The following is a 27,322-nucleotide window of genomic DNA, read 5'->3' as shown; positions in this document are numbered from 1 at the left end:
GAACATTTGCATGAGGTTTTCTGACACAGAACTTTTGGCACCGTGTTAAGTCTTCTGATTAAAATTTTAGTCATATAAATGATTACAGATAATCACATCTACAGAACTACTTGCAGTATTATGACATTCATAAGAAACAGATGTTCTTTAGCTAAATATAACAGGGATTTGTATTAGAATTCTAATCTAAATTGTTAATAAAAATACTTAGAGATTTTCTTCATGTCTCTTGCCTTCTTTGTAAATAAATGAATGAAAATCTTTAAAGATTACGTATATATATGCATATATACATAAATATACATACATATATATACATATATATGTATAATATTGTAGTGTAAATTTTTAAAAGAATTTGCAGCAAAGTGTGATTTTAAAATTGAATTAATGTGATAAAAATAAATTTAATGTTTATAATTTTGTACTTCAGACATCAATGTTCATACTTCCTGTCATTTCATTCAGTAGTCTTCATGATAATATTGAGAAAATAAAATCCCAAAACCAACCAAACTATATTACTTTCCACTTTCACACTTTCAAAAATAAAAGAAATTCGATTTCAAAAGATGGGATAGCATTGCTTTAAAACTACTTTTAATATGTCCAGGCATCCACAGAATGTTTGTACCATCTGTGGAACCTTTTATAGAAATGGAATTCTCACTTTTTATGGTTCTAGGATACTCAGATATTAATGAGAAATTCTCTTGTTGTTTTACATGTTAAAAATGCTTAATATGCAGCAGAGCAAAATTTCTGCTATTCATTACTAAACTGAAAATAATTTCCAAGGGTATATTTTCTGAAAGATGTGGGAAATGTATTGTGGGACTTGAATGGTGCTATGCTTAACCTCGCTGATATTTAGAATCAACTTATTTTAAAAAACAATAATAAAATGAATCATTCATGAAAACACAAAACCTGTACAATCTTTTATACATAGAATAACAGCATAAAAAAACTGCTGATTCACAGTTTGCTTTCAGAATCAAAGGAAGCAAATTTGGAATCTGCTGACAAGTCAGCCAAGTAATGCTTTGCTCACCGTTTTTTTATTATATAGCAGGCATGGCCCTGTCTTCCTTTTACTTCAATATTGAATGTTCATTTTTGGTTTTGTTTTCTGTAGGCAGCAAGAATTTTCCTAGGTATTAAATGTTGCGTAGCATATGCACGTACACTAAGGCTAGAGAAGCAAAGAAGAGAATTTAACTTCTCAGATCAGGCTATTTTGATAATATACAGTGCTGCCCCATACTGAAAAAAAAAAAAAAACAACAAAAAAACCCACATCAAAATACAAATTAGTTTTGGAAAATAGATACTAAGCTAATTATAAGTAAGAGAATTTTAGTTACTGGACTCCCATTTTTTTTTTTTTTTTTTTTAATATATGATATAATAGCATAGAGGATACTATACACTATATTTTTTTCTACTGTATCTCTTAAAGAACAAATTGCTTTTCTGTGCAACAACACACTTTCAAAAATATGTTAAAAGCAAACGTGGGGAAAAATTTGTATTTTGGATCAGAGCAGGATGCAATGATAACAATTCCATTAAGTTGCAAAATAAAACAACCCCAAAGACAGCTAAAAGCGTAATTGAACGTGTGGAACTGTGTTCTTTTCTTTATAAAATTGATGTTGATTTGATTTTGATTACTGTGGTTGCTTGTCTGAAGTACTATTATGAGTGCATATGTTACATTTATTCATTTTTACTATAAAAGTTAATGTAAAAGAGGTGTGTATCAGGTGCATATGTATAACACCTAGATTTTAGGGTTCATTGTTTCTCTGATATATAAATATAGCTATCAAAATGAGCGCTTGAAGAAGATCCTAGAGCAGATATTTTACATTGAAATGAATGTTTCCAAACTGTGAATATGAATGGTGCATAGATTTTCTGATCTAGCCAGATACTTTTCTTTCATTTGTAAATTCTTGAAACAGAGGAACCTCTAATTGTGCAGTAGGAAATTAAGTGGGATGATTTCAAGGCGTGCTGATGTAACCAGAGCTCATCACTGTTTAGTACAGTGTGCTGGTGGCAGTTTAGCCTGGATAGCCCAGAACAGCTGTGAAAACATGTCTCCAAAACTCCAAGAATCTTTCTGCTGCCAGCAGGCTCTTAGGAGTTGCATTGTCCATGCTTGACTACACAGGCATTTCTTCTCCTTCAGGGAGTACCATGGCCTAATTCCTGAACACAACTTATGCTCATTCAGCAACGATGCATGGGTCAGACCTTCATTTGAGGAAGCTAAATGGAAATTTGATACACCTCAGCAAATTAACTAGACAGTGGCCCAAGTATTGTTTTAGACAACTTGTCTTCTAACTTGAAGCAGAAAGTGTTACCAAACAAAAATGGCCTTTTCAAGGGGCATCTTTGTTTTTAAATGAGCCAGTGAGCAACCTGGCTTCATTACCACTTTCAAAAGGTAAAGGTAAAAATGGTAGGGTTTTTTTTTTTTGGTTTTTTTTTCCAGATGAATCTGTGGCTTGCGACACCTCAGGAGTACAGTTAAGTATCATCAACAGCCTCAGCCAGCCATTAGAGCATTATCTTGAGGATCTACATCATTACTTTAAATTACCTTCACTTAATTAGCCAGCTGGTATTCTCCTTGACAAACTGATAAACAAGCTGTGCTTTACAGCTCCATAATGGTGAGACTAAAAAGCAATTTCCACTTATTTTTGCTGCCTTAATGATGAAGATAGAACAGTAATCCCTACAGTTGTTTGCCTCATGGAGAATGTCTCTTATTGAAATATTCTGTCCTCACTTTTCGTATCTCTGGAATCTTCAGTGCTTCTCCTAATAAAGAAAGCGTAAACCTTAAATGCCTAAAAAGTCTGTAGTTTTGGATACAAAACTCAAGGATGGAAAACAGCTTGGTACTGATCACTTCTTCCAAAAGTAGAAATTGTAAGGAAAATATTTATGTACTTAATAATATTGCCAACTTGAAGAAAACATATCCAGTTAAAAAGAGTGCAATAACATTGTTTGGGCAGGGCTGTGTAGGAATATCTTGCATTGACTTTACTATGGGGCTTGAGAACAGTCTTCCCTTTTTAGTTGTTTTCCAGTATTTTATAGATTTTAAATTTATATGTATGATATGAGAAAATGTAGGGAAGGAAGGTTAGCATTTTTTGTTTGGATTTAAAACATTTTTTTTTTCAGTTAATAATAACCCCAATATAACATGTTTTTGATGCCAAATTTTATAATGAATAAAATGATGAATAAATGAATAACATAAACATAATGAATACACATGATGAATATTTTTTTTTTTAGAATTATTAGAAAAAAATATTAGAAAAAAAATAAAAAACATAAACATAATGAATAAATATAATGAATAAAAATCACTGCCTCAGCAATTCAGTGACTGAATTAATCAGAGGTCTTTTTCAGCATCTGACAATGTAATTTTTAAGTATAATCTGAACACATCATGATATGCATGTCTAGTCATAATCATCTATTATTTTTCTTTTCAACATGGGATCAAGAGTAAGGAGTTTTCTTTTCATTCTACTCGCAGGCAGTAAGTACGGATCCTGTTCCAGTGAAACTACACTATGATAAGTCACATGATCAAGTCTGGGTGCAGAGCTGGGGAGACATGGAGAAGAATTCACCGACTTTGCAAGTGAGTATATTGATCAGATTGATTATATACTATCAAATCTAAATAAATTGAATATTTATGTAGGTAGGAAAATGTTTTCAGGAAACCGGAAAGAACTGAACTTGCTGGGAAAGTGTTAAGAGATTTTCTACGCTTTTACTTAGAAATGTAAATGCTGATTCGATGGAGGGTAATAGAGTACAGCTGAAAACTAATGGCATGTTTTTCTAGTCTGCCAGTCTTCTGAGAACAGATATGCTGCTTATGATGATTTTGCTCCTAATCAGAGGATACCATGGATTTTAGGCATATATTCATATTTCACTAAGATTATGTTGATGTTCTGGAGTTGACAAGCTAAGAGTTCCAACATAATTTATTGTTAATTGCTTTGAGTTTGGGACTTTTTTTTTAAGATATAAAATAATAAGAATCCTTATTTTTCCCATGCTTTCTCAGCAGCAGCACGCCTAGGGACAGTCACCAAAGAAACATTTCAAGAAGCTGTGCTTCTCTTCTGCTTTTCCTCTCCTTTCTTCTAATTTAAAGTAATCCCATGACAATACAGTGATACTCCTTGTGTTATAATTTCAAAATGACTTTTTGTTTCAACTTATTTTCCTTTTCTTTAGAAGTCAGTGAAGTCCTTATTTGTCTTTTAAATGCATAAGGAATAAGAAAAAAAAATCAACCATAGAGCTCAAACAGAAAAATGAGTAGTGTTTGAAAACGATTTTTTATACTCCTGGTAACTGTAAGTGAGTAAAGTAATCTGTGGGAGTTTGGTTGTCACTCCTCCCCAAAAAAATGACTAATAATTGAATCAGATATATCCTGTTTTAGAGGAAGCATTCATTTTCAGTCTTGTTTTTCCTTGAATGATGCATGATCAACTCCTTTTTTTTTTTAAATCCAGTCTTAAATGCGCAAAAATGAACATCATAGCAGCTATTAATATAAAATTGTCTTTTACTCACCCATAATATTCTACCTCAGATGACATTCAAGATTTGAGAATTCAAAGAAAATTTATTCGTAACAACTCAAGGTATGCATAAACTGCAACCAATTCAATATATTCAATATATGCTATGTTGGATCTCTTTATGCTTGAGAAGACTTAGGATCATACGTAGCCATAGCTTCCTGTAGATCAGCTGATAACATTTCATCTTTTCACTTGGGTGAAGTGCTTAAGAAACATTCCCACTCTAGTGCTGAGTATGAAAAAAGACAAAAATCTTGGTGTGCACTAAAGGCTGCTATAGAATGTAAATGTGGTAGGAAAAAAAAAAAAAGAGGAAAAAAAGTATACATGAAGAATAGATTGTCTAGCATGCAACAATTCTCTGAAATGTGTGATGCTGATCAGCTTTATTCACTGTCATTTGCATTCCTTCTCATGGCTGAAGAATAAAACAGAAGTGGAATAAAGAGGCAATACTCTACAAATCTATTTAGATATAGATTAAACTTTGAAGGAATATTTCTATAGTTTGTAATAATGTTACTTTATGTAGGTGATAACACAAGCCAGTGGGAGTGTTTCTCATCACACAGTCCATACTCAGCCAGTGGGAAAGCAGTTTGACAGAGTGGATGACTTTTTCATTCCTGCTACAACCCTCATCATTACTCATATAAGGTAAGTTTTGGCTAAGTTTTATTTAACTTTGAAATGAACTGTAAGGCTGTCTCCAAAAAAAAAAAACAATCTTGAAAATATTAGACCATGCTCCTTCAGTATTGCTTTGGAAGACCCTTTTTCATATACAATACTAATAGGCTAAATGAAAGCTCTTTAAATTACACGAATAAACACATTTATTGATGTAATCTATTGGTTGGTTTTTGTTTGTTGCTTTTTTTTTCCTTATCTGACCGAAAGTTCTTAAGTCCCTTGCTCTACATACTGAAGTTGAGATGTAATACCATCTGAGGTGTACTTGGGGAATTAATAACCATAACGTTCAGATAGTTCTCTAAGTTAGGAGCATAGATCTTAGTTTGGAAATGATACCAATGTCTTCTACTTCTGAAAGTGTTTGCTTTTGCTATATTGTGTTAAATGCATCTTGTATTCAATTTATTCTTTTGATAATTTCATTTTCATTTGATACGTTTTCTGTAACATTTCTACTGGTTAGAATAGAAAAATTCTGCCATTTGTACATCTGAACCTTGCCTTGATATTCATTATCACTCTGTATGCTTTGGACTGTTAGGTTCTTTGCAATGTGGCACAGACCTATGGCAGTTCGAAAGGCCTCTTCATATAATTAACATTTGCTTATTCCACCCTTTCAAGTTCAACTTTCTATAGAAATACTTCTTGGGATGATCTCACTTTTTCTACAGTTATAAGAAAACAACATGCACATTTAACTAAAATCTCAAGTCACATGTAAATGTGTGTCTCCAACTGTAAAGATACAGTTAGTTATTTCAGTGACTAGTAGTCCTTTAAAAGCAAAAACCTCAAATTTAAGATGGTTCTACATCTGGTTCCAGAATCTAGGAATATTTATCTGTAATTGATCTATTTTTCTGTATCCAGAAAAACATTCTATTTCTCCTAAAGAGGTTGCTGATGAAAAAGAATATTTTTAATTTCCTACAGAACTTAGCTAACAAGGAATTAGCAATCAGCCATGTGCAATTCAGAAAGGAATGTGTAAATTTATATGGCTGAATAGAAAGTGACTTTAAGTGCCATTATTGCCACATTGCTTTAACTGAATAGATAAATTCGTATTGTGTCCTTGAACTAGTCTGCAGCCCCTACTCTTAACCATAGAAAACCCACCCTGCTATATTTGTAGCAGCATGATTTGAGGGAACACAACCTACTGCTTCATAAATTACCAAGTGCTGGGTTGACTAGCTTTCTTACAGTTTAAATTTGATGTTTATTATTATTTCATTGCCCTGGGGAAGACAAAGTTGTGGAGTTTTATCATGAAAGGAACATACAGCTGGTGATTCCTACTTGCGTAGCTCCCTGCAGATTCTTTACCCATCACCATTGACATTTGAGATTTGCATTGACAGTTGAGGCAAGTAGTCATCCACAGTGAAAATCACAGTGTCTCCTTTGGTAACTTCTAAGCTGTGTCCTGTTGGACACTTTTACATAATGTTAAATGAATTTAATTAAAGTTATATTAATGTATGCAAGTCTTTGAGAGTCAAAGACATGACAGCTAGGGAAAAAATGGTCTTGAATTATTAAAAATGATTGTTTTGTTTAATTGTACAATTCTATATGGTACAGGCAAATAAGTTTATGAGATACATGTTCTATCATAATAGTAATATTCTATGTATTCTATCCTAACTATTCTTGATATATACACAATGATATGCAGTATAAAAGGATCAGTAAAACAAAACTGATATTTGGACACATTAATTTTCATGTAATTACGACAGAAATCAGTAGGGGTAAACATTATTTAGGGAAAGGGACCAGGAAAAATAGGCCTAGTCCAAAGACAGTGAAGAAATCATTTTGGCAATCGGTGTTCTGTCTAAGTAGGTCAATTAGTTGCTTTCATCTGTGTGTGGTGAGTCACAGCTACCTTTAGCTGAAGGGTCATGGTGACAGGTTCTGTATCCTCTTAGCTGAGGGGAGGAGTGATAGTATGAGCAATGTCTCCTTTGTTTTAAGATCCAGTCAAACTTTCCTTTCACTGCTGAGATAAGGGCTAAATAGTTTTGGGCAAATACCATTAGAAATCAAGCCAGTTTTTGGCTATAATCTTTTTGCAATAAATAACTGTTGATATATAAAACAAACAACACATAATACTAGTTTTAGTAAAACCAACAAAATTGCCATTAACCTCCCTAATAATGTGTAGACTAACCTACTGATGTTTACAGATAGCAAATTGCTGTTTATTATATTATATAAGTAGAATAGCTTGGCACCCCATGGTATGGCTTTAAAAATATAGATTGCTTAATTCTAGATTAAATATATATATTTTTTTGACCAGGAGCAGTTCATGTGTTGAATCTTAGAGGGTGCTCTGTAGTATTGATGAGGGGCATAAAAATCCTTCTCTTTCTTACAAAACTAATAAAATGCAAACTTTGCTTACAGACCATTTCCCAAAGCTTTTCTTGAATTTCTTATTCCAGCCAGTAATAGTGAGCCAAAAATCTTGGTAAATCAGTGAAGGAGGCTATGGTACAAACCAGTAATGAATAATAATAAGAACACTGAAAGGAGTTTGTTTAGACTGGCTGTTGGAAGCCTGAAGAATTCAAAGGGGAGAAATTTATATTCAAATTTATAATTTGCATTTAAATTTCTTATTTACATTTATAATTTCATTACGTTTGCTTATGTAAACATAGACTATTACAACCTGTCCTACTGTCTTCATCTGCTTTGTTTTGCCTCTGACGTGTGAAATCACAGCCAGTTTATGAAAAATTACACCACAAGAATGAGTGAATATAAAGCTTGGTATTTTTTATGTCCATGTTTTCAAACACAGACTGCTTGAAAAAATTCCCAACTCCCCACTCAGTTGTGTTGAAAAGTAGTCAGATATTGTGGCTGCAAAAGTGGACAGAGCGGAGTCTGTTAATCTGCAGTAGGTGATTCAAGTCCCAAGATCTTTTCTGGGGAATATATATGCAAATCTTATTCCTGCTGTAGGTGAAACGTTTAGAAATTGAGAATACGTATTTTATTTTTTTTCCTATTTTGCCTTATTAGTTTACTGAGAACAAAATTTTAATCAGTGAAGTACTCTTTGTGCCAAAGCAGTTCAATGCAACCAATCATCTTGTCCCTAGTTGGTCTGCTAACACCCATTTCTTACCATAAAAATAGACATTTGCAATTAGTATGTGGGATGGCTGTAGAAAGATGACTTGTACAATACTCATGAAAATATATTATTAGAAGCCTAAGGAGCAAAAGTGCTGATTATTTCAGCTTCACTGTTCATAAATTGAAGTGAACAAAAGATAATTGGAATAAATTAAGGTCTATCATTACACTGCTGTAAAATGTTTCAAAAGCAATATTAAATGAACTCACTGTAATTGAGTCACTCTAACTTTTTAGATGGTTTAATCTTTTAGCAAGTATTTTAAATGCAATACAGTTATCTGAGTTAACAAGTAGAAGAGTGAACAATCAACTCACTGGTGAGATGGCTCAGGATCTGAATATTCTCAGTTTGAATTTTACTCTTATTTCTCTGTTATGTAGGATAATAAGGGAAGCATTCTTTCTAAAATTATACTTATTCATTTGTTCAGCACATTCCAAAAACTAAGCTTTTCTTTAAGAGGTAATTGGAGTATGGTGCCAATGAGAAATTTAAATGCCCTTGTGGGGTGGTCACTCAATACATTCATAAGTTTGGATGGAGAAATTCACATTTAATTCCATAATTTAAGCCTTTACAAAGATGTGAAATAGCTGAAGGACTGTGAGAGAATTTTCAATATTTCTATGAAAGTATGCACAGAAAATATTATTTCAGAAGTCTGGTGTAATCAGAAAGGACTTCCTATTCAAATGTTTCAAAAGTCAAAAACAAAAAACAAAACAAAACAAAAAATGGTAAATGTGAAGTGCACAGAGATTGAATATTTCATGTAGAGAATGTAATTTAGCTCAAAGTTGCAAGATTAATATTTTATAAATTAAATTAAGAAGATGCGATTTTACAGGAATAGAGAGTTTGCAAACTGCTCTTAGTCATTAAGCTATAAATATAGGTACTTCTGCAGGAGTGAAAACTTGAAAGCTTGAGGATTTGGAGAAAGCAGGTTATTAGCAGCAGGGCAATCATCAAAGATGTAGCAATTAACTGCTATGTCTAATGATGACTGCAGAATTATACAGTAAATCCTTCACGGTAGCAATGCACACACACAGGTTTAGGGGCTCCTGCAGTACTATCTCCCATCTCTGTAACCTGTGTCTTTGTGATGGTAGTGTTAAATGGGTAACCTGTAGCCATTCCTTCCCTCTCTGTATTCCCCCGCATAAAGAAGGTCTGTTTTGGTCCTTATGTTTATTCTTTTTGAAGAATAAGCTCCCAGGAACTTCTCAGGAAGAAGGAGATAAGACAGCAAGAACTCTTTTTTCTGCATCCTTCAGCTTTAAATAGTAAATTTTGCAGCATCTTTGTTCTGAAAATATTATGGAGGACATACAGATTGAAAGATTCAGTTCAGAAAGCTCAGCTACTATTGGCAATAGAAAATTCCTTGTTTTACTTTAAATCCTCACTGATATTCCAAATAAATCAATCTATAAGGGTTAATCTAACCTTGAGATGATCTTAAAATAATGGAATTAACAAAGATTTTGTATGTTCACTGATAACTTCCAAAACTCAATTACTTTAAAATTGTCAAACATCATGCCATGTATGCCTGTTATGAAATTTATTTTTCTTCAAAGCAGCCCTTATAATTTTGTATTTTGGCTCGTGTATTTGGAATGGTGAAAATGAATTTGCAAATTTTTATTTGTAGATTCGTAACTTTGAGAATTTAGAAAAAAAAATATTCAGGACATTCTTTTCTATTTGATATTATGATAAATTATATATTTTAATATTTAGTAAAGCTGAGATGCTTATGTATTTATATGAATCAAAGAAAACTTCAAAATCTGCAGTGATAGACTCTGTTTTGACTGTGTTCATTCCATATGTTCCCAAGTGTCGACATGCAATATTTCCTTGTAGATAAACTATTCTGACTTCCATCTTAACAGCAATGATAACAACAAAAAAAATAGCCCTAAGCATTAATAATTTAACACAGCAACTTTGTCACAACGTGCCTCAGTTCTTCCCATGCTGATCTTATATTTACATTATAAATGTCATCTTTTATGCTTTTATGTGCCAAAAAAATCAGTCATGTTTTGAAAGTGTCCGCTATTTTTTAGTCTAGTCTAGTGCTTTTTTAATTGGGGTCATTATTGGGGGGAAAAAAAAAAAAAAAAAGAGAGAGAAGATATGGGGCTGAAGAAAGAAGTTGTAAAGTTTAGTGTTTGTTGTTGCTCTCAACGTTGTTATGTCCCCTGATATCACAGTAGGTGAGCTTCATTTTGAAAATGAGGACCTTTGAGGAATGTTTTGACATAAATAATCTATCACCTTTAAATTCCTTATCTCTACCTCATTATTCATTTTCTACAAGAACTGACTATTTATTTTGGCCTGTATAATTTTTCCAATGCATTCTCTATGACATCTGCCCACCATGCTGTTACTGTGTTTTTTAGTGTGCCAGATCTTAATTCTGTCATTCCTTGTACTGACATTCAAGGCTATTTTTAGGAATGTCTTTTGTTCACTGTGTCAGTGTATCTAGGTCTTTCCTTGACTTTCACTCTTTATGCAATGAAGTGATTTTTTGTTGTTGTTAAACTGTTTGCTCACCTTTTCTAAAATATACAAGGAAAAAACACATTTGTTTCCTAGTCTTTTTTTTCTTTTTAATCTTTTTCCTTTTTTTCTTTTTTTTTTTTCTTCCCCCCCCCCCCCCCGAGAATTATTTCAGTTAAAGCACAAATAGTTTGTATATTCCTGGATTCTAAAAATACACTTTCTTTGCCATAAAATGTCCTGGATTATTTTCTTGTGAATACTGTAACCAATTTGCAATAGTGAAAATGTATTTCATTTACATCTATTGTAACAGAAGCCTCAGACAACTCATGGACTCTGAGGAGAGTATTTTATTACTCTCATTACTACCCATGAAATTATTACCCTGAAATACCAGGACAATTCTTACACTGTGCAATGGTGCATACATGATTCAAAATCCCAGACTGTTTGGACCACGTTAAAAGAAGTGAGCTCTTCCAATGAAGCCTGAAAAACTGTTTGAAGAATCCAGCATAGCAGGAGGAGAAATTTCTTAATTGTTCCTTGATATTGGTTGTTTGGACATACTCTTCAACATACATTCCATTTCACTTCTGTAAATCTCTAATGAGATATGGTTTAAATGCTCTGCAGATACAATCTAAAACAGAAAGAGAGAGGAAAAAAAAAGTAGTAAGAGACCTGCCATTAAATTTTATTCTATATCTGAACTGACCTTTTCATTCATTTAATAAAAATGAAAGTGATGCTGTTTTTATAGGCAAAAATTGCTCATTTTCCATCAGGGTGGCCTTGAAACCTTTTCTTCTGTTTTTAATTTTCTTATTCTGACTCTGTTATCTTCTCATTTCTATTCCTTAGAACTACTATGTTAAGGTTTCAAAGGTACGTTATCATAGTCACGTGTTACTGCTGAAAGTATTATTTATAACTTTTTCTGACAGGGTTTTAAATATTTCATTTACTGTGATAGGAAGATTCTGTGCTTAACAGAGGGTACAGGGGGGAGCCTATTCTGCTGCAAAACAGAAATATGAAGCCTAAAGTCATAATGAACAGCTGGAACAAAATTAGGGAAAGTTATAAGGTCAAAAATTGTTGCAGTACCCAAAAGTAAAACAACTTTTATGCTGATTGACCAACAGCCAACAGACAAAATCCAAACAACCATTTCTGAACTGCAGAAATTAAAGATGTTTCTCAGCAACTTGTCATCAATGAACTATTCTGGGAGCAATCAATTTCTTAGTCCAGAGGGGAAGATATGTGCCCTTGCAATGCTGATAGTTTTCATTTTGGAAGTCTTTCTGATTTCTAATGGTCTAATCTAAATCTAAATTTATGCACAAGTTATATAGAAAGTTATATAGAAAAGTTATATAGAAAGTTATATAGAAAACAAGAATAAATAATGTATACTAAAACTTATTTTGAAGATTTATTGCAAAAAGAGAAAAATTAACTTTGTGATGATTTCAGTGATCTGAATGCAAGGCCTCTATGAAGTAAAACAAATAAATAGATCAGTGAAAACAGTCTTCCTGAGAATCATCTATTTATACATATAGAGTGAGAAATAATTTTAATGAAGAAAAGTAATGGCAGTGTTGAATAATTTTATTTTTTTGCTGATGTCTTCTTCAGAACTACAGTGGATAATTATAATTTCATCAGAGAAAAAAGGAGATTTGATATTTAACACATTTTTATTTTAGAATTTTGTTTAAATAGTACTTTCCCACATTGGCAGATTAGATCTTTATAGAATCGGAGTCTACCATAATCCTATCATAATCATCTAACAGACCGCTCATGAGCAGAGAATGGCATTTTCTTGGGGCAAATTTGGTCAAGATTTGTAGAAGCAGGACTATATTGATTCTATATTGATTTTTTTATTTGATTTTTGTTTTTATTTTTTTTGCACAAGTTTGAGTAATGATCCCTAATGAGTAGAATTTAAGAACGGTTTTAAACATCAGTGTTATTCGCTTGAGGTAAAGTGCATAATGTTTCTTATTTTATTTAGTTGAGTTGAACAGGTTAAAAACTTGTACTTTGTATCAAAGTACAGTTTTTTCCTTCTTGGTGCAAATAATTTTCACTGTAGTCCATCTAGTTCTCTTTGTCTCTTACTTGCTTTCTGTTCTGAGAACATTACTTAAGAGTTTGATCTCAGATCTTTTTCACAAAATGGCTATTGACTTAAGGGAAATAATCTGTGGATGTAGGGCCAGAAACAAAAAGGAGGAGGATATCAGTGTTTACATAATTTTCCACTCTGTCAATTTTTCTGAGCTCAACCATAGATACATTTTTATGTTAAAATATTCAGAAATAACAGTGATAATAATCTAATTTCTAGAAGTATTTTCCTCAGGCTTGCCTTGTGTTGTCATTACTTTTTAACCAGTATTTAGACATTTTCCTGTTCTATGATGAATACAGCTGCGCTCATAAATAATGCATGCCGTTTGGAAGAAAATAACAACATTTGGGAAACTCAGTTGTGAGTTTGCTTCTTGTTGACAGCTCCACGCTAGCTTCTTGCTCAGCTATTCTTTGGGTATAGGAGATGGAATCTTACCTGTGCAATATGAAAGTTGGAAAAAACAGTACCTTGCAAAAAACTGTTTTGAAGAGGTGATGTCAGAATTCACATGATTTTGGAACTTAGTATGGAATACCTATTCTACTGTTAGTTCATACTTTATTTGACTAGAACTTCCCGTTAAAAAAAAAGATCTTCCCTAGTTGTATAGCTAAAGGTCTCAGTATTATCCTGCACCCTGTCACGCATTGGTTTTGTCACTTACAATTTCTTAGTTCGTGTATCATTTTTTTAATAAACTGATGAAAAGACCAGATTATAAAAAAACTATAATTCTAAATTACACTGGCTGCTGTGGCATTGTAATCATTTTGCAAATGTGCTTAGTCTGAAGCACCTTTATTTAAGGTGTATTACTTGAAATCTATCATAGTACACAAAATTCTGTCACTGCCATTCTAGATGGAAGTCTAAGCATGCTGCCTCCCCTTAGGATTAAGCATAAATATTTTCATGAGAGCTGATGAACATGGTAGTTGAATGTTTGTTTAAGTTAACTGCTCCCTGCTTTTGCATTACGTACTGACTTACAATTACCTAAATCTGAATACTAAATTCCATTCTTAAAATACATTCTAGTAATTGAGTGTCAAAACTTTTTTTTCTAGCTATAGCATTAAAATAAATGAAGTCATTTGTCTGCACTGTATATTTTTCTACTAAACAAAATGTCACTAATATTTAAGATAGTGAATACATTCCATGTCAATTTTCATATTAATTTCACCTGAAAGCAATTTTTCTGATATTTTACGTTGCAGAACGTTGAAATTTATCCTTTACAGATAAAAAGGAAAAAAATCTAAATAAAAAGAAGAAAACAGAAAAAAAAATGTATTTTCTCTCAGGGTGACACAGTACTGGAATGGTCTGCCCAGAGAGGCCGTGGATTCTCCTTCCCTGGAGATATTCAAGACCCTTCTGGACACTTTCCTGTGTGATATGTTGTAGGGAACTTGCTTTATAATTGGGGTTGGACTAAATGATCTCCAGAGGTCCCTTGCATTGCTTACAAATCTGTGATTCTTCAATCATTTATAACGTGCTATTAACTTTATTCATTTTAATTATTCCACTCTTAATTATGAGGGTAGTTTTTTTATTGCTTCCTCACACCTGCCCCCAATGCCTCCAAAAACAGGAAAATAGGGCACTCATTCATGTGGACTTCACTGTTGAAAAAAATGCATTTTGCAATTAACACCTTTTAGGATATTCTTCCTGTCTCCATTCAGTTAGTTTGGACAAGTCATTTAATTTATTTCTCTCCATCTCCCTTCATCTTGGTATTGTAAAGCTCGTTAGTTTTCACAGACTGCTAATGTCTGCTTGTTGTGGGTTGACCCTAGCTGGCAGTTGAACCACCACACATCTTCACTTTTATTTACTGAGATGTGGGAGAGAATGGGATAGCTGAAAGCGACAAAGCTCATGGTTCACCATGAAGACAATTTAATAAGTGAAGGAGTGAAAAAAAAAAAAAGAGTGATGCAAAAGCATGAGTCACCACCCGCAAATCAGCCAGTTTTTCAAGCAGTGGCTGTTCAGAGCGAGTTTTATTGCTGAGCATGATGTTATATGGCACAGAATGTCTTTGGTCAACTGGAGAAAGCTGTCCTGGCTGCATCCCAGACTCTTCCACCCTCCGCCTATTTGTTGAGGGAAAGATGAAATAGAAAAGGCCTTGCTGCTGTACAAGCACTGTTCAGCAGTAGCAACAGTGTTCTAACAGCACTGTTTTGGTCGCAAATCTAAAACATGACACCATCTGAGCCGCTATGAAGAAAATTAACTCCATCGCAGCCAAACCCAGTGCATTCCTCAGATGGAAAGTGCTGTAGAATTGCTAAGCATAATTATTCAGATTTCTCTTTTTTGACAGTTTGTCATGATGTGATTGAAAAGTTTTGATGTGATTGAAATTGTTGAAAGTCTGGTATTAAAATCTTTATTATTCATACATATACAGTAAGTAAAGTAAGAAACAATCTCAGATTTCTGAGATCTAGTATGTACTCCAATTGGAGTGTTATGCCCACAGGCTACAGTTTCCCACATGCATAAACTGTAAAAATAAAGAATTGGAAATGTGAAGATTTGCTCTCATATCTTGAAGGCTTGAACTGCACCAGTTCACAATATGCACTCTGACAAATGCCTTTATATGCTGTTGAATATAGTGTATGATTTCACTGCATAGAAGAGACATGAGGGTTGAGATTCTCATAAATATTGATCATGGTTTAATGAACAGTGGGAGACTTCTGAATATCAATCTTTATACGTGGAAATTTTGCATTAAGCACACCACCATCTATCTATAAATCATTTGGGAAAAGTGAAGTTACTCTTAAGTATCACTTGTTCCCCAACAGCCTAGTCATAAAAAACAGGCTAAGAGCACAAAGGCGACAGGCACAATTTCATTGCATGATTATGAGTGGCTGTGTTTTTTTAATCCTTCTGGAAAACTAAGTGCTTCTGAAAAGTTATTAGATTATGGTAGCTTTGGGGGTTGAATTCAGCTAGCCACAAGACAGAATGAAACATAGAGTTCTAGTGCCAACTTCTTTACCCAGTCAAAATAGTCTGGCTTTACTTTAAGTGAAAGAAGCAAAAAGATGAATGACAACCAAACAGTGGAATAGTGGAAGCTCAGCTCATTCACTTGCTGTTTGTATTAAATTCTCAATAAAATGCCACTAATATCAGTTCTGTGAAATGTCCCCACTGAGTTGGAATTATAGACACCACTGGAAGGCAACCTTTTAGTATTGATAATTCATTGTTTAACGATCTGGTAAATTATACTATTTTATTACATAGGGGTTGTTTTCTTTCTTTCTTTTTTTTTTTTTTTTTTTTTTTTTTTTTCAGCTGATCTTTATACTTCAAAGCTTCCTTTAGAATCCATGGAATCGTAGAATATTTTGTGTTGGAAGGGACCCCTAAAGGTCATCTAGTCCAACTCCCCTGCTATGAACAGGGACTACATCAACTACATCAGGTGTTCAGATCCCCGTCCAGCTTCAACTTGATTGTCTCCAGGAATGAGTAAGGTGCATTCAGCACCTTATTCGCAGCCTGTTCCTATGCTTCATTACCCTTATCATAACAAACTTTTTTCTTATATCCAATCTAAATCTCTCCTCTTTTTGAAAGCGTTTCCCTTTGTCCTATCACCACAGACCCTGCTGAAGAATCTGTTCCCTTCTTTCTTATAGCCCCTCGTTAGATACTGGAAGGTTGCTATCAGGTCTCCCTGGAGTGTTCTCCTCTCCACAGCTCTAGCTCCCTCAACCTGTCCTCACAGGGGAGGTATTCTACCCCAGGATCATTTTTTGTTGTCCTCTTCTGGACGTGTACAGCAGGTCTGCATCTCTCTTACACTGAGGACTCCACACCTGGATGCAGTACTCCAGGTGAGGACTCACCAACACAGAGCAGAGGGGCAGGATCACCTCCCTGGACTTGCTGGCCACATTTCTTTTGGTGCAGCCCAGGATACGGTTTGCTTTCTGGGTTGTGAGGGCAAATTGCTGGCTCATTTCCAGCTTGTCATCCACCAGTATCCCCAGGACCTTCTTGGCAGGGTTGTGCTCCAGTTTTACATACCCTAGCCTGTGCTGACAGTGGGCACTGCCACAACCTAGGTGCAAGACCTTGCACTTGGATTTGTTGAATCTCATGAGGTTCACCTGGGCCCACTGCTTGAGTCTGTCTAGGTCTCTCTGGATGTCATTCATGTGTGTCAACCACACTACACAGTGTATCCACAAACTGGCATGCCAAGATGTTCATAATGCTGGAAAGAAGGCAGTGCAGACAGATGCACATGGTTGTTAGAGGGCAGTAATTAGCTTACTGGACAGTGGGCTAAAATTTATTTGCAACTGATCCTTGCTGTACGCAGTCAAGTGAATTTTGAAGCAGGATTTCATGATCTATGATGATTTATTAAAAAAGATGTGTTTTGGTTATCTGCACTTACTCCCATCTATCTCTCTTAAGATCTCATTTGCACTGGTTTGGGTAACCTGTATCATGATCAGTAAAAAAATGTGTTGGACATTAAATAACTTGTATCATCACCCTGGCTTTGCCAGCGGATCATGATATAGCCATAGGGAAGTCACTCAGCTTCTTGCTTCACTTACTGTGATATTTGTAAAATGCTTTGTAAGTTAAAACTTCTACTTCAGTTCACCATATTAATATTCTGCTACCATAGCTGATCTTTTAATGCACTTACCTCTAGGTTAAAGTTTTCCACATTATATCAGTGTCTAAAATTGTGAGTTTTTAAAGTTTGAACTGGAAAATTTCTTTGGAGTGTTAACATTAGAAGAAAATAATATTAATAACCAACAGTGATAGCTAGCCCTGATTTAATACTCATCCAGGAAAAAAAAAAAAAAAAAAAAAAAAGGCAGAAATTATTCTGCAGTACTATGGTCCAATGATATTGAAGCAGGATGCAAGGATTTTGGAAAGTAGGGCTGAAATTAAAAAATGTTCCAGAAAATTGTACACGTTTGGTAAGAAGAAGAACAAATATAATTAAACCTACCGTATCTGAGGAACTGGCTGAGCAGTGTCCTGAAATCTTTCTGCATGTTTTTTCCTTAATCAAGGATTACTGAATATGTTGGGCTTGCAAAGTATAATGTGGAATTTTGTACTATTTTCAACCACTGAGTTGTTGAAACATTGTGGTTCTTCATATGGATAGGATCTGAAAGGTATTTTTAGATTAAATGTCATCACACAGCAGCAAGAATGCTTCACTGTAGTGATCAAAGATTCAAAGTAAAATGTTAAGAAATGTGCCAAAGGAAAACAGCTGTTTCAGAGGAGTGCTGTGAACGGTCCTTAGATTATAAACAAGACTAATAAACTTCGACATAACTTTACAGTATTTAGAGCACTGGCTTTTGCATACATGCAATCAAAAAATTGTGCAGTCAGAACTTACAGCTTAACAGAGAATAGTCATATAGTATATGTTTAAAATGTTACAAACATTAAGCTCTAGAATTTTAAGGTTTAATCATATTATTCATGTTCAGTGAGAATTCCTTGAATATATTGAAATGTATAAAGATTCATTTAAAAATGTAAGAAATGTGGGTTTTGGGTAGTTGGGAGGCATAAACTTAAATCTTTTTACGATATTAATTTCTGCTGAATTAGAATGAGAAAAATTAGGATAATTATCTGAATAACAATGAGCTCTGGATAAAGCTGATTCCCAAGAAAGTTGAAGAAGAATGTGAAGTGAATAAAAGCTTGTGGGATGTATTATCTATTGATATTTAATATTTTTCTTCCACCTAGCTTTTGTAAAAGTTTTAACTGAATAGACATTCAGAGTAATGTTTACTTTCCCCCTAGAGTCTATAGAAATAAAACACTGCCAATTAATCAGAGAAATGATTTTTAGATATTTTATTTGGCACAATTTAAAATATAATTACAAGAACACTGAAAATTAAATAATATAAAATGCTTCATCTCTGGAACATCTGAAGCTAAATTGTATTTGTACACTGCTGCAAGTATTAACTCATGTACTTCATTATATTGCCTTTCCACATTTGTACATGATGCATACAATAGCTCTTTCTTTGACTTTGTGCTTTTCCTTCCAGGTTTGGATTTATTCTTCATAAAGATGAGCCCATGCTCCAGAAGATTGATCTTGAAACTATGTCGTACATCAAGACAATTAGTTTAAAGGATTATAATTGCATTCCTCAGTCCCTGGCTTATACACATCTTGGAGGATTATTTTTTATCTGCTGTAAACCTGATACCACTGGTGCTGTTCTGCCACAGCTTATAGTGGATAGTGTTACTGATTCTGTGATTGGATACAATGGCGATGTAACAGGCAGACCACACATCTCTCCAGATGGACACTACCTTGTCAGTATTGATGATGCAAAGGGTCTCATGAGGATCCAGACCATAACGTTGAGAGGAGAAATACAAGATTCATTTGACATTCACACAAATTTGCACATATCTGATGTAGCTTTTCAGCCATCATTCACTGAAGCTCATCAATACAACATCTACTGTAGTTCCAGTACACAAACTGACGTTCTCTTTGTGGAGCTCTCCTCTGGAAAGGTTAAGATGGTGAAGAGTCTTAAGGAGCCTGTCAGGGCAGGCGAATGGCCTTGGAACAGTAAGAACCGTCTTATAAAAGACAGTGGCCTTTTTGGTCAGTATCTCATGACCCCTTCCAAGGAATCTCTGTTTATCCTGGATGGACGCCTCAATAAGTTAAATTGTGAAATCACTGAAGTTGAGAGAGGCAACACAGTAATTTGGGTTGGGGAAGCATAAGAGTCTATGTTGAATATTTGCTGAATTAATAGTTTTACAGTATGTTGCACTTAAATTACAGCATTCTTTAAATTTACACCAATTTCATTTGAAATTGTTCAACCCTTCTATGCCTGATATTTCTTTGACTTGAATGCAATTTGAGTCAATTTCCATATAAGTTACTAAAGCAACAGCTATTTGCTAGTATGGTAGCCTTATTAAATATCAACCAAGATTGTATTGGTTGACTGGAATTACTACATATTGAAATTGATGACAAATACCATGCATTACTTTAAAGAAAATAGGAAAAACCATAAAGCTTCAGGGAATTTAACATGATACTTTGCATTTGTAAATGGAAGAATTGAATATGATTCAAATATTGGTTTGCTTTGCTTCAGACACAAAATGAGAGATGTACGACTTTTTGTTCCTTAAACTGAAATAGGATGTCCTGTTTTGTCAGTTCACTGTTTAATATTTTTGTGCCTTGAAGTGAAAGTGTCACAAGAAAGGTAAAGCATAGAAATTGTATAACTTATTCCCATTGTGACTACAGGATTGCTTGTCATTGGAGAGAAACATTTACTATCAAATTTTTGTCTCAAGCTTTGGGACATAGAAAGAGAAAAAAGAAATTATATTTGCAGTGCACAGTTTTCTGATCAGTGAAATTCAAGAAGCTTATTTTTATGACGAGTCTTAATTGAGAAAGCTGTTTTGCTGGTTGTTTGTTTGTTTTTTTTCTTTTTTAAGAAAAAGAATAGATGTTAGGTTTTTCAGCTGTCACAGAGTTCCATCAGTAAGGAGTCTGAGTTCTACTACAGAGAACCGCTGCATTTACTTATTCAGAGTAACCAAATTCTGAGATCTGACTACACAAAGCTTTACTTTTACTGACAAGAAAACTGATATTTTTTAAAAAATGTGTACGTTTTAGGAAGCTGGAAACTCAGAGAATTGAAGTTAACAAGTAGATAATATTTTTTTTCTCATTCATAATTGATGCATATTTATTAAACCATTTGGGTAACTCAGCAAATTTTGTATTTCATGCATCCGATTGGACTAGTGAAAAAAAATGCAAAAAAAACCCACAAAAAACCCACCTCCACCATGAAAATCTTTTTTTTTTTTTTTTAAGTTTATTAACGTAAAATTCTAATTGTAATGATGAGGAAACATCTAAATGGGAAAAATGAGATTCTAAGAAATAAAATAACAATAGTCAGTAGGATAAGAAAGCCAGCAGTAAACAACTATCCAGACTTAGAGCAATGACTTAAAAGTTTGGGAGTGTTTTTATTTTTATTATGTTTTTGCTAAGGAATGCTTATAAGCTCTTAAACTGACCTCCTTTTTCAGAAGGAAATTAAAAAAAAAAAAAATACTTTTTTTAAACAAAATTGTACCCTGATTTAGATTGTGTAAATTTAGAAATCTGGAATTTTCTAGCATTGTAATCTTGTGTACATTTAGCATCCTGCCCTTTGTGATACAGTAAATCTCTCTTTAGCTTGAGCAAATCTCCTGGTAGGTACATTTAACTGAATTAAGAGTCTGCTTACATTTCTAGTTACTGAATCTGTTTTCCTTTTCAACAACCTTTCTCCATTGTGAACAAACAAGAGTCGTGTGAACTGTCCGTTATTCACTTATTTGCAGTAGTCTGTCTCATGCATTTTTCTTCTGTACCTTACACCACGTGAATGTTCTGTATGTAGAAAATGCTTGATAAAAGAAGAATAAACCCCATAAATTTTAAATGGTTCTGATTTTGGTGAATGCTCCAATGTAGTCACATTGGAGTGGCATTTAACATGTATTTTATGTGAAAGCAAGGTAGAAGGAAGTGAATCTGCCTTTTGATGTGTAAAACAAATATATGTAAAATACATGATACTAACATGGAAAGAAAATTTTGTAGAGGGATTTAACTAACTGGAATTTTTATTTGGCTGCTACAGAGGAAAGCTTATCAGTTAATCAAGTAGCCACAGAGTAATTAGAATGTAGATAGACATATATTCTGATGCCTAGATCCTGAAGCCAAAGACATTTAGTCTAGAAGCTGTACAAACATATGAGCCTAAGCCAAGATGCATGCCACTCAAGCAGCACAGCTAAATAGCTCCCTATCCAATCTGTTTGGTGTATACCAATCTACTTGGAATATATATGTGCTTTGGCCTCTCTTTATGTAAGCATTAACAATTAAAGATAAGAATTGGATCTCATTACAGTAATGAAATTCCAAAATTCCTTTCATAGAGTCAAAGAATCCCAAAAATGGTTTGAGTTGGAAAAGACCTTAAAGTCCGGCAAGTTCACCCCTCCTTCCACCCCTACCACGTGCAGGGACGCCTTCTCCTAAACCAAGCTATTCAAAGCCTTGAAGACTTCTAGGCATCTAGGCACCTTCTTTTAGTTTAAAACTATTGCACCTTGCACTATTATTACACTCCCTGATAAAGTATCCCTCTCCAGCTTTTGTGCAGACCCCCTTTAGGTTCGAGAAGGCTGCTATAAGGTAAGGTCTTCCCTTTTCCTTCCCCTTTCCCTTCCCCCATGTTGCATGATCCCTTAGAATCAATCTCAAAATGCACAGCTGTTGTCAGTTTCGGCATTGACTTATTCTTTTGTATTAACAACCTAGGACAAACAGAGGAGCTTGAAAATGTAGATAAAACGTGTTACTTTATGAAAAAGGAGACCAGAATCTCTACTAATGTACCTAACAGATTTTGTGATGTCAAAATATTACAGGCATCGAATATACAATTTCTCCCAATCACTTTATAATTCTTGTTTAAAATCAATTTCTCTAATGCCTCCCTAAAAACATCTCTGAGTTTAGCTAAGGCAGTTTGGTAAAGAAAACTGCCAGCTTCTTGATTTTCCAGTGTAATAGAAGACCGTATAGAAATCAAAGACCGTAGTTTGTTTCTTTCCCCTTTGTTACGGAATTGAAATAGGTTTCTGTAGTCCAGGAGTTCTTCTGACCCCAATGATAAATGAGAAATCAAACACTGTCTTCGGTATTTCAGATCTCTCTTAAAACAAACCCAGGTGTAGCAAGTTAGTTTAAATTCCTCTCTTTTCTGATTGATGCTGTAAGCAGAGGAAAAAAAAAAACAAACCTGCATTTTACTCCACAAGCTGTTATAAACCTTTGAGATTTAGAATTTCCTTGCAGAAAATCATTAAAGAAAAGAAGTTGAAGATAATGGAGACGAAATGGATGAAACCAAGTTCTGTTAAAGCTGCCCAGTTTCCCCTGTGTTTCTTCATGCTAATCAATTTGAGAAAAATACAATGCAAGAATACGACAGTGCTCTTCAGCAGGGATTGTGATTAAGGAGTTTCCTTTGCTAAGGTAGAGTGCATAAGTCCAAAATGAATATGTTTTGCAAATATAAAAAATACATTTTATCAGCATGTCTAAGAAATGCAATAGCAAAAATGATTAACCAAATTTCAAAGTATTCTATCTATTGCTATGAATTATATCAATAAGGTTAAAAGTATATGATTTTTTACTGAGCTTCTTGCTCATACTGTATTCTGAAGTAAGACTATCTTGAAAAGTGATAAAGAGCAAATGAATATTTAAGTATCACTGTATGATTTCAATTTTAAATAGTGACTCTTCATGGAAAGATTCAACTTCTTTGAAAAAACATCTGAGTTTGAATATGGTATTCCTTTGTGTTATTAAACAGCATTTTTGTTACATCTTTACAGTATCAAAATTCCAGCAAGGAATCAAATATTGCTAAATGCAGTTTGCAAAATAGCAGCTTTACAAATTATAAAGGTTTTATTGATATAAAAATGTATTTTTGCTGAGTTAGCTAAAGATACTCAGTTTGATTTAAACAGAAACTGTGGCTGTGAAGTCCCCGATGACTGGAAGAAAGGAAACATTACTCCCATTTTTAAGAAAGGGACAAAGAAAGACCTGAGGAATTGCAGGCCAGTGAGCCTCATCTCTGTGCCTGGGAAGATCATGGAGCAGATCCTGCTGGAAGCTATGTTAAGACACATACGAGATAAAGAGGTGAGTCAAGACAGCCAGCACGGCTTCACCAAGGGCAGATCGTGCCTGACCAATCTGGTGGCCTTCTATGATGGAGTGATGGCTTTGGTGGATGGGGGAAGGGTGGCAGATAACATCTACCTGGACTTATGCAAAATCTTTGACATGACCCCTGATCATATTCTTCTCTATAAATTAGAGAGGTATGGATTTGAAGGATGGACTGTTTGGAGGCTTAGGAATTGGTTGGCTGGTCACTGCCAAAGGGCTGTCATCAATGGCTCTGTGTCAGGGTGCAGGCTGGTCACAAGCGATGTCTCTCAGGGGTCGGTCTTGGGACCGGTGCTCTTCAGCATCTTCATCAGTGACACAGATGATGGCATCGAGTGCAGCCTCAGCAAGTTTGCAGATGGCACCAAGCTGAGTGGTCAATACATTGGATAGAAGGGAAGCCATCCAGAGGGACCTAGACAGGCTTGAGAAATAGGCCCATGTGAAAGTAATGAGGTTCAACAAAGCCAAGTACAGGGTGCTGCATTTGGGTTGGGGTAATCCCAGGTGTTTATACAAGATGGGAGAAGAACTGTTTGAGAACAGCCCTGCGGGAAGCACTTGGGGGTCCTGGTGGACGAGAAGCTGAACATAAACCAGCAGTGTGTGCTTGCAGTCCAGAAGGCCAACTGTGTTCTGGGTTGCATCAACAGAGTGGGGACAGCAAGGACAGGGAGGTAATCGTCTCCCTCTGCTCGGCTCTTGTGAGGTCCCATCTGCAGCATTGCATCTAGGCCTGGGGTCCCCAGCACAAGAAAGATGCAGAGCTCTTGGAACGAGTCCAAGAGGAGGACCACCAAGGTGACCAGAGGGCTGGAGCACCTTTCCTATGAGGAAATGTTGAGGGAACTGGGCTTGTTCAGATTGGAAAAGAGAAGGCTTCGGGGAGATCTCATTGTGGCCTTCCAATTCTTGAAGGGAGCTTATAAACAGGAGAGGGAATGACTGTTTATGAGGGTGATAGTGATAGGACAAGGGGGAATGATTTAAAACTAAGACAGCAGAGGTTTAGGTTAGATATTAGGAGGAAGTTTTTCACTCTGGGTGGTGAGGCACTGGAACAGGTTGCCCAAGGAGGTTGTGGATGCCCCATCCCTGGAGGCATTCAAGGCCAAGCCTGGTCTGGTGGTTGGTGACTCTGCACATAGCGGGGGGGTTGAAAGTAGGTGATATTTGAGGTCCTTTTTAACCCAGGCCATTCTATGATTCTATGAAAGAGCATTTTCAGTTTAATTTTCGACATTTGTTTTTAACTTATATTTGAACAGTAGCATGATACTGTGCAGGATATTTGGTAAATAATTTGATAGGTCTCAATTCTGGAAAAAATTATCAATCATTTGTACTTGCTATGTTTTCCCCTTTTTAAGATATTTTGAAGAGAACATCTGTAATGCATTTCAATTTATTTTTTTTTTTTTTTTTTTTTTTAAATGAATCAGTTAGTTACTATGGTAACTTCCTAGTGAATATTTTAAGAATTGTATTCAGTAGCATTTTCAATTGCCCCTATTCTGGCAGTCGTTCACTCAAACAACTTTAAGGAAAACCAGTACAGTTGGATAAGCTTTATAGGCTCTTTTATACATCAACAAATACCAGTTTTGTCTGATTTAATCTTATCACATAAATGTGTGGATTTTAATTAGACTGTATCAAGTCAAGTGCTATCAGTACTGAATTAGGGTACAAGAAGGAAGAAACCTTTCCCTGCTCTTTCTGCATCAGCAGTTTAAGAGACAAGTAAGACCACATCTTTTGCCTTCAAAAGAGTCTCTATGGCAATTTTTAGTTTTCTCAACTCAAATCCAGAACACCGTAGGGCTCCTTCAAGCTGAGAAGAAACAACCTGAAGTCATAGCAGGGACTCACACTGTGTTTCCTTAGCTACCTCTAGACCGTCTCTTTCATTCTCTACTTCTCTAAGCAGTTACCCAGTGCTTTCCATTGGCAGAAAGGACTCTTAGCAGTACACTCCACAGCTATTTAGCAGCAACACCTAAACCTGAGCCACTTCCCACTAACTTAGCACTAAGCATTCAAGCGTCACGTACCAATGTAGCCTGATGATACCCTGCTTCTGATAGATTGTGTCCAAATCCAGTGCTTTAATGGAAGTAGTAAGCCTAGTATAAAGAAGATTATGGATAAGGTTATGGTGAACATTATTTAAAAGCAAACCAAAAACCTGTACCTTCCTTCTTCACGCAAGTAACTAGAAAAATGCTTAAATCTGGGATCAATATACAAACAGTAGCTTTATTTCCTTTAAAATTTGTTATCTGACGAAATGCATGTGACAAAATATTAGTGTTTATAGAGCTGCTATTACAGAATTATTTTCCCAATGTTTTCATTCATTTATGAAATCATTCATAACCCTCCAAGCTCTGTTGAAACACTGAAACTTGCATTTATTTCTGAGCATGTCATAATATTATTCTTTGTCTTCAAAAATAATACTTCTTTTTTTATTATATTTTCCAGACTGTATGTGTAACCAATTGTCACACTTTTCACCATTATTTTGGTGAAGTTAGACAAGTGCTTCATCACCATGGTCATCACCATGCCTGTTCCAGGTGAAGGCTTTCTTAAATACAGATATCTAGACTGAAAGCACTGCTCTGAGTGAAAGGAAAAACTGGAACCCTAGTTTCTACTTTTCTCCTCCAAGTCCTACTAGGAGAAGCTGAAATTAAGGGCTTTTTAAGCCTGGAGAGGAGACATATTCGGGGAGACCTATTAGCAACCTGCTGGTACTATGGAGAGGTTATAAAAAAGATGAAAACAGATTCTTCATTGCAGTTTGTGCCAGGATGACAAGACACAGCTGCATAAAGTGAAATGAGTTTCAGGCAGGATAGAAGGGAAAAGTTTTTTCTTGTGAGGACAACCAAGCACTGGATTGTTGTGCAGTCTCTGCCCATGGAGGTTTTCAAGACAGCTGGATTACAACTGGAGCTTTGAGCTGAGCATTGTACTAGGGATCTAAAAGTCCAATTATTAGCTTCCAACCTGAATTATCTCATAGCTCTATGATTCTGATTTGGGAATGGAAATAATGCCAGTCATAATTTAGTTCAGTTTAAATTTCTGACTGAACTTGTACAACAGGTACTCAACTACATGTTAGTAAATGAAAAGCCCTGGTGTCAAGGCTAAAATGAAATATAGTCTAAGAAAAACTGGAAAAGAAAAGAAATACATCTTGTCACTTGTAATCCTTAGCT

The 27,322-nt window shown here is 34.8% G+C and overlaps 1 protein-coding gene across 1 annotated transcript in view; it reads left to right on the top strand.

The window, feature by feature from the left end:
- Window positions 1-20,686, top strand: part of FSTL5 (follistatin like 5) — a 238,833-nt gene extending 218,147 nt beyond the window's left edge. Inside the window, exons 13-15 of the mRNA XM_042871332.1 lie at window positions 3,581-3,688; window positions 5,188-5,312; window positions 19,312-20,686. Of these exons, the coding sequence (XP_042727266.1) occupies window positions 3,581-3,688; window positions 5,188-5,312; window positions 19,312-20,014 (936 nt within the window). The 3' untranslated portion in view covers window positions 20,015-20,686. The remainder of the gene's footprint in view (window positions 1-3,580; window positions 3,689-5,187; window positions 5,313-19,311) is intronic.
- Window positions 20,687-27,322: the final 6,636 nt, after the last annotated feature.

This window comes from Lagopus leucura, unplaced genomic scaffold (genome assembly GCF_019238085.1).
Source record: "Lagopus leucura isolate 7727_CA_CO unplaced genomic scaffold, USGS_WTPT01 Super-Scaffold_100004, whole genome shotgun sequence".
Taxonomy (NCBI): domain Eukaryota; kingdom Metazoa; phylum Chordata; class Aves; order Galliformes; family Phasianidae; genus Lagopus; species Lagopus leucura.
The sequence above is the reverse complement of the archived record's forward strand: the minus strand, read 5'-3'. Positions and strand labels throughout refer to the sequence as shown.